The 8867-nt window shown below is 40.7% G+C and overlaps 1 protein-coding gene across 1 annotated transcript; it reads right to left on the reverse strand.

Moving 5' to 3' along the window:
- Positions 1 to 442: 442 nt before the first annotated feature.
- LOC140339747 (uncharacterized) lies at positions 443 to 8445 on the reverse strand. Its single transcript, XM_072424600.1, has 8 exons — positions 8356 to 8445; positions 4895 to 5014; positions 4677 to 4768; positions 4485 to 4590; positions 4091 to 4186; positions 3911 to 4005; positions 3290 to 3395; positions 443 to 1986 (listed from the first exon to the last, which is right to left on the reverse strand). Exons 2-8 carry the CDS (start codon positions 4926 to 4928, stop codon positions 848 to 850), a joined length of 1668 nt encoding a protein of 555 aa, XP_072280701.1. The 5' UTR covers positions 4929 to 5014; positions 8356 to 8445; the 3' UTR covers positions 443 to 847.
- Positions 8446 to 8867: the final 422 nt, after the last annotated feature.

Here is an 8867-nt window from a genome sequence, read left to right on the forward strand (position 1 = left end):
CTAGAATGGGTAATTTTTGGTTTAGTGGAGTAGGGGGAGTCCGATTTACCAGGGGCACTAAAAGACTAGCACTTTTACTCCTGGCTATTGCTAAGAAAATAATTCTTCATTGCTGGCTATAACCTAATCCCCCCATGATGCATCTTTTTATGACTAAATTGCAAGAACTGTTCCGAATGGAATGGATAGAGGCTTCTTTTCACAAAGAATCTAAAACCCAACTCTTTTTTGAAACTTGGGAAAGCTGTATTGATACACTAAACCCGGTTAACAAAACAAAATTGTACAATTGCTTTTGTCACACTACATGGTACCTTGAAAGGGAACTAGTAAATGATCCCCTATTGTTCTGTGATGTTAAAAATGCAAATTTCCTGTGGACTATTATTGCTGTATAGATGCATATTCTATTGAAAAGTATTGACCTAACTTTTTGCCTCCTGTCAAACACACACATGTACAGTTTTGCACTTCTGTTGGACAAAAACAAAAAAAAATTATCATTTATTCTCTTTTTTGTTCTTGTTCATTGTTTGAAATTACGAAATGTTTGTACTCTATTTTTTTCCACTGTTAAACCTGAATAAATATATATTAAAAAAATAAAAATTAAAAAAAAGGTAGGGTGTATGGATAAAATTTAAGGTGCGTTAAAAGAACATTCAATAAGGGAAAAATACAGCGTGTCTACAAAGTTGCAGTTTCCTTACATGGGCACATTAAAATATCAGTATACAAAATGTTTTCTTTAGTTCTTTAATTCCATTTGCATTTGTAATTGAAAAAAGAGATAACACACACATACAGTTAGTTGTCAGTTTCTCCATCCTGACACAGGAACCTCATGTCACCTGTGGGAAACAAGGTGTGACATCAGGTAGTCCCTCCTTGGAAACCGTTTCCCACACTCTGAGCACGAATAGGGCCGTTCTCCTGTGTGAGTTCGCTGATGTAATAATAAGGTCCCTCTCTGGGTAAAACACTTTCCACAATCTTCACAGGAAAACGGTTTCTCTCCGGTGTGAACAATTTCATGTGTTATAAGGGATGACTTCCGGGAGAAGCTTTCTCCACACTCAGAGCATGAATATGGTTTCACCCCCAAGTGAGTTCTCTGGTGTGCAAAAAGATTTCCAGTCTGGGCAAAACATTTTCCACACTCAGAGCAGGAAAATGGTTTCTCAGATGTGTGGGTTCGCTCATGGATAGCGAGGTAAGACCTTTCAGTGAAACACTTTCCGCATCTTGAGCACGGATATGGTTTCTCTCCTGTGTGAACTTTTTTATGCCTGTTAAGAGCAGATATCCTTGGAAAAGACTTTCCACATTCCGAACACGCATGGGGCTTCTCCCCTGTATGACTTCTCAGGTGTCTGATCAGTTGGGCTTTCCAGGCAAAACTTTTATCGCAGTCGGGACATGAATATGGCTTCTCCAATGTGTGAGTCTTCTGATGAGAGATAAGCGTTCCACGTTCAGTAAAGCAGTCTCCGCAGTCGGAGCAGGAAAATGGATTCTCGGTAGGGTGAGTTGTTGTCTGGTGCCTTATAAGTTGAATCTTCCAAGAAAAACATTCATTGCATTCAGAACATGAGTATGGCTTCTCCCCTGAATGAGTCCGTTGATGGGCTATGAGGTTTCCCTTCTTGTTAAAACATTTGTCACAGTCTGAACATGAGTAGATTCTCGCCTCTGCATGGGATTTTTTGTGTGCAGTAAGTTCCGCTCTCTGAGAAAAAGATTCACCACATTCTAAACATGGGAACATTCGTCCCCCTCTATGTGCTGTAGGAGAAGTAGTGAGGCATGAGCGTGCAAGAAGAGGCCCTCCATGATTAGACGTTAGGTGTGCACTAAAGTGTGCTGGAAGTTCAGGAATAATATGGTTTTCTTCTGAAGAATCAGAGGTAAGGTCATCATCTTCTATCTCATCATCTAGATAGACAGAACGTGGTTTCTCCATGTCACACCTTCTGTATTGTCCATCTGGAGATAATAAAATAACGAGAACAAGAAAGTTGCATATTTTGAAAGAGCTTTGGTCAATTTCAGTTGTAGGATACTGTTAAACAGAAAGCATAGTGGTTTTGTACATAGTTGCTTTATTAAATAGGAACTAAAATTTGTTTCACACAATATTTTGCATTACCCTTCTAAGCCAAAAGATAAAGCTATAGGCTCATTTTCAAATTTGTATACATTTGCCTCTCTGTTGGAAAAAGTCCATTGTTAACAGAACCCAATAAATCAAGCTGAGAGTTAAACACTGAATCGATTGCCTTACAATGACCTTTATTAAAGTTAGAGATTTCAGTAAGTGCCAGACTGCCTGAAAGGATATATATCCATATATATAAAATTGTATGTATGTATGTGAGTATGTAATCACTGAAAAACGCATGGAGACATTTCAGCCAAACTTGGTAGGTTCCATCATCACTCGAAAACCCATCGACACATTTCAACCAAACTTGCTAGACATGACTTAGACTCATGTGAGTGCACCGCTGATCTTTGTACACTGCTGTGCTTAATGTCAGAGCTATATTTGGTGATCGCTAGGAAACGCATGGAGACATTTCAACCAAACATGCTATGTTCCACCATCACTCGAAAACACATGGAGACATTTCAACCAAACCTGCAATACATATGACTCATGTGAGTGCACCAGTCATCTTTGTACAGCACTGTACTTTATGGCAGAGCTATATTTGGATGTATGTATGTATGTGTGTATGTCATCACTCAGGAACACATTGAGACATTTAAACCAAACTTGCTAGACATGACTCAGACTCATGTGAGTGCACCGCTGATCTTTGTACAGCGCTGTGGTATAGGTCAGAGGTATGTTTGTATGTATGTGTGTATGTATTGCTCAGTGTATTGACAGTGTGCCTTTTTCTTATATTTTTACATACTTTCTTTTTGGACTCTGTAATAATGCCTTCGAGAAAACGTAAAGCAAACATAAGGCAATCAAAGGCAAAAAAATTAAACATGGTGGACAAGAAAATCACTATAGCTTTATTTGATTCCTTTTCCTGTATAATATAAGATTGTAATAAATCAATACCTGGGCAATGGGTATTTATATATTTTATATATATATAAATAAAACAGCTGTGCAGTGTAGTCATTGGGCAGGTCTCCTCTGCCTTTTATATTATGTATATTGGTGTTTTACTCTTACTTTTTACTACTGTTAATTTATACGGCAAGGATCCAAGCTTAACCAATACCAGTTTATATGGTTCATGTATGACATTTATTGCTCATAGGTTACCTGTGCCAATCTCTGGAAGATGTCGAATATAATCCTGTGGCCCATCACCCTTTACAGATGTCTCTTCTGCTATCTCTTTAACCTTGACTTGGATCAGATTTTCACCCTGAAAAACAAAATGTGCTCATAAGCTAGCAGTAAGGGAATTTGAACCTAAGATCTCAGCTCTGTAGCATCTTTGCATGGAACAGGGAATGGCTCGTCTAAACCAAGAGGTAGTGATTGGTGTTGTGTAAAGCTAAAGTTTAAGCTGCTAAAACTTTGTTTTTCCTGCTTCCACCTTTATCGACCAGCTGAAAAAATGTATGATTAATACCTAAATCTCACACTCTGCAGTGAAATCTAAAGAAGCAATTTCAGTCCAGGAAGATATTGGGAACACTTATTTCAATGGCAACTGTCAACATTTTTACCTATTGCCAAATTCATTTAGCTTTTTGTTGTGTTCCTACAACAGGAACTAAATTGCCCCAAATCAACTCCCAAAAACTTATGGGACTTCTAGGTATGTACCAAAACTTCCAAACACTGGATATTTAAAAAAAAGGTTTAATTCCCTTATTGCCCAATTTATAAAATTTTCCATCACTGCATTATTTATAAAACCTTTCTTCTATGCACCTCATTCTCCTCTGAGATGTCACCTTCCTCGGTAGAATAATTAGAAATAAGAAAACTGGAACATGTCTCTGGGGCATTTATGTTACTGGATCCATCTGTAGGAAACACAAACCAAGCAAAGCTGTTACTGAATCAAGAATGATATCTGAATGTTTTCCATATGTGATGTTTGTCACTTACCTGTCCTCACTTCTCCAGAAATTTCCTCTTCTTTAATCCAGATATGTCCTTCTTGATCTTTCTTGGATTTGACAATAGTTGGAGTGTCTCTGTTGTCTGTGAATAAAGATGAGAGTGAAGCCCCCTGTACTGAGATGTATGAGAGACCCCAGGGAGTGTGTGGGGAGAGACTGATCACTTCTCTTGGCCAGTGACACACAATGACATGATGTGAGGAGGAGAGCCAGAGTCTAATAGAGACTGATGGCTCCTAACTCCCTCAACGGGCACATGCTGCCCCCCCCCCCCCCCCTTTTCTATCGAATGACAGAGGAAGAGGAAGGGAAGAAATTGTTGTAGTGACTGAGCAAGGAGATTCTGGGGCTGTTTTCTGGATTTATTATTAAAACCTCACCTGTGCTGACCTCTGGAGGGATTTCCACCTCTTTACATTGATCATCATCATCCATCACATATGGATCTTCTTCTTCCTCAACTTTAACAATAACTAGATCTTCACCCTGTATTTGCACAACCACATTTGATATATGATTTCAGACCTACCACAAGAATATCAAAGTTAATTATTATTCTCAGTCCCATCTACCTGATCCTCCTGAGAGATCTCCTGACCTTCCTGTGTGGAATCCCAGGAATACAGAGGATGAGGACATCTCTCTGGGGTTTTTCTGGATCCATCTGTAGGAAACACACACACACACTGATGAAATACATTGTTTCTATGTCTTTATATCACAGGATGTGCGTATCTAGGTGGATCCTCAACACTCTTCTTCTTTACAAGACATAAAAGTCTCTTCTTACCTGGTGATGTGAGGGGCAGCCAGTTTTCCATCATGGTGTTCTTCTACTGATCCTTGTGTCCTTCTGTATACCTCCACTTCTCTGTATGTCTGTTTTTATTTAGTTTGAATATGGGTTGCTCTACAGAAAACAATAAGACATTATATTATTATTGAGCAGAATACCTGTGCATTCTACTAACCAACTGAAGACTCTCACCATCCTCCTCCTCTTGGACACCATAGAACATGAACTGACCTTACATCAGATGTCGTTGGTATTCTTTGCAAAATAATGGAAAACCTGTCTCTTTTAATGCTAGAAGATGACAACCCCTGCTCTAAGTAAGTAAGTGATGTGAAACATTGGCCAATCCAGTATAGAAAACTGTCTGAAGGAGTTGTAAGTAGGTTCTTTAGGTAACCACTTTACATCTTGAGGTGTTATTTAAATTAGTGTTATTTAAATAAAGTCCTCTAATGTGTAGAATACAATTTTACTTTTGTGAACCTGCACACAAACTTAAGATGCTATCACACTACAATGAAAAAAGTGAAATACCTTATTCCATGCTTCTACAAGATTTCTACCCACCACATGCCCAATCCTATAGAGTCCCCAGTCTCAGCCTCTCCAGCATCATCAAAAGCCCACTACATACCAGAAGGACTGGGGAGCAAAGAAGAGTGTTGGTTCATTGGTGAGCAGGGAGAACGTATTTTATTTTATTCATTAACTCCTAGACCCAATATTGTCCAGCCTGGTGCTCTCTGGTTACTTGTGGCTAAACATTCCAAGCCACGCTAAACGCACCAAGGTTCCTGCAATGATGAATGCAACCTTGTGCACATTCAACAATGGTAAGAGTGTCTTCCAAGATTCATCCTTTTACTCTCTATTTGTTGGGTGCAAATCAAAGAAGCCAATTGCAGTGGGATATATACTATGGCCAGGGTCCCCAACCTACGGCCCACAGAGCTGCCACATCTGGCCACTCCCTCTTAGCTCTCTTTGCTTGTCTTGCAGGAATAGGGCACACGCATCTCCTTTGTTTCTGTATGAGATTGTGCTGCCAGGAGAGGAAGAGAGTGGGCGTGTATTATAGACCTGGCAATCAACTGTGGAAGCTCCCTGCCCACCTTGCACTGTGAAATAATCCCAGCAGCAGCATGAGAGCTGTGTCTGTATCCTTGATGCTGTAATTACCCCTATGTACAGTAAAAGCCCTCATACCTCCTATGTTGAGTGTCATGGAAATTTGATATTTTCAGGGTACACAGGGGACAAAAAGCGCTGTTACTAAAGCAAATATCAGCTCCTTAAACATAACAAGTTGTCAGATATGGGGTCACAGGCATAAAATCCTAATAACAAGCAGGGATATTTTCCCATTAAGGGGGGCTATTTCAAGACCAGAGTTCCCAAAAAAAGTAGGCATGTTAGGGACCCCCAGGTCCCACTTTCATGGCAATGTTCAATACAGTAGTGTCAATTTGCTCTGTGCTGTGGTGCCCTAAATATATACTTGATCAATCACAAAACTTCAAGACTGCATTCAGACTGGCGGTGAGGTTGCGGTATGATCACCCCTTCCTCATGCCATGGAATCCTGTCTAGAGGAGACGCCCAGTACTGCTTACTGAGAACTGAGCGGCTGGTGGGGTTCCTTTTACACATAGCTGAGCACCTACCTTCGGTGACCCTCAATTTCTCTGGAACAGAGGGATGTTGGCAACTGTAAAATTGGGGGCCAGTAAGAAATGCCTTTTGTCCCGCACCCCCTCACAAAAAAAAAAAAAATGTATATCCATTACATCATGCTACATTGTCACACATAGCTACCCTCTTACTCTACAAACTCCAGTTTCTCTGTAAGAAAAGGGAATTGTAACTGCAAGTTGAGGCTAACTCCAGCTAAAATTTCCTCACTACTGTGACATCACAAGATATGAACACTATACCTTTCATACCGTGCCACCCTGCCACATATATCTGGCCACTTATCTTCTGTGAACCCTAATTTCACGGGTAGATGTAGGGATCTGAATAAGTAGTAGTAACCTGTACCCCTTGGCTATCTGTCACATTAATTGAATTTCTCTGGAAGTATCCATTACAGAGATTTTAGGGTACAAAGAAGGTAAGTGCCCCCTATAACTGACAGGACACATTGTATGGTGTAGTTTCTGCTCTTTGGTACAGTAATGGTGAGCGGGGAGCAAAATATGACCCGTGAGCAATGTATTATAAATTTAGTTTTGTATCTTTCATTAATAAAATGTTGCATTAATAAAATGAGTATCAAATAGTAAGTGCAGAAATTCTTGATTTGTCATTTCTTTAATCAGGTGCATTTACGTTACGGTACCTTGAAACATCTGAATTTAATTTTATTTTATATTAAAACTATTCTAGTTTTAAACATCCTTAATGTTTGTTTGCATTGTGGCCCCCGAGTTGTATCTAAATGTCAACAGCGGCCCTTGGATGAAAAAAGGTTGGGCACCACTGTACTACGGTCTTCCTAGAGGAAGATCGACTTTTAGGCATATAATGAGGTCATTTGGTATTTAGGTTGCGACCCTAGGGCAGCGAGTAGTTAGAGTGCTGACTTGTAAAGGAACTGTAATGGGAGTCATCCCTAGAAGTACAATCTCCAACAGCCGCTGGCAATCCTCTATAGCAGCGGTCGCCAACCGGTGATCCGCATGAAAATTTTGGTGGTCCACGGCTCTGGCCGGTGCATCCCCGAGCGGGGTCAGGAGAAGCTGCCAGCCGGCCAGAGCTGCGGACCATGTACTCCGTACAAATCCCAGGTTCAGGGATTTTTATGGACCTCAGATCTGTGATGGGAGAGCGGGCGGGGTTATGTCATGATGACGTCACTACAGGGGAGGTTTCTCCCCCTTTGACACCCGGCTCCCCGCGCATGCGCGTTCAGGAGCCAGAAATTTTAGTCCGCGGGACAGAAAAGATTGGCAACCACTGCTCTATAGCATTAAAAAATATGTGTGGCCCCTGATAACTTCAGGGGGCCACATGCTTTCTATGAAAATGTACAGGAAATGTACAGGGGACCTCATAATGTTGAAATGTGTGTTTTGTGACTATTTAAAGTAATGGCTACTACCGTGTTTCCCCGATGATAAGGCAGGGCCATCAAATAAGACAGCCCCCCCCCCTTTTAGGGAAAAATAACTGTGTACTGTAGTCTTCTTCATGGGTAAATAAGGCATCCCCCTGAAAATAAGCCCTAGAGCATATTTTGGCCTTCCAAAAAAAAATAAGACAGTGTCTTATCATCGGGGAAACAGGGTATATGGCTTTTCAAAGAATATGCCACCAGCACTGCAACCCCCAGAAGATCTCACCATCTAATGTCATACACATCAAAAAAATGTAATTTCTGTAAGAATGTCCCCCCTCTCCCTCCAGTCCACAGTCTGTGACTCCCTCCTCCCATAATAAGAAGCCAATATTACCTCCTCCTCACGGGGCACACACTCTTCTGTCTCACACCCCTTTAGGAGGCTACTGACACTGATAGAGCCGCTTCTCGCTTCTTTCAGGCTTCAACAAAATGGCCGCTACCTTTTTAGCACCTCGGACACTTTTATTCTACATAAGAATGAGAGGTCTGACGGTGAAACAAAACTCAGCTACGTTCAGTAAACCTGCAATTCACTTACTCAATGCAAACACTAGAAGGGTAAAAGAGTTCATTTCATTCATCTCAAAAGGATTTCATTTGAGAAGATTGGTGGCCATTTTGCCGTAGTCCATCAATGCTATTGTAACTGTGTGACAATCCTCCTGGAGGGATGCGAGTGTGGAGAATGTAATAATGCCTGGAGAATGTAATAATAATTCTTAATATAAGAGAATATATGGTTTATCATAGTCAAGAGCCACCAACTCATGTACTATTCTCCAATAAAGTCCCAGTGGCAGTCTGGGTTTCCCCATGGACACTTCTCAGTTCTCTGGGATCCAT

Source organism: Pyxicephalus adspersus, chromosome 10, assembly GCF_032062135.1.
Source record: "Pyxicephalus adspersus chromosome 10, UCB_Pads_2.0, whole genome shotgun sequence".
Lineage (NCBI taxonomy): Eukaryota > Metazoa > Chordata > Amphibia > Anura > Pyxicephalidae > Pyxicephalus > Pyxicephalus adspersus.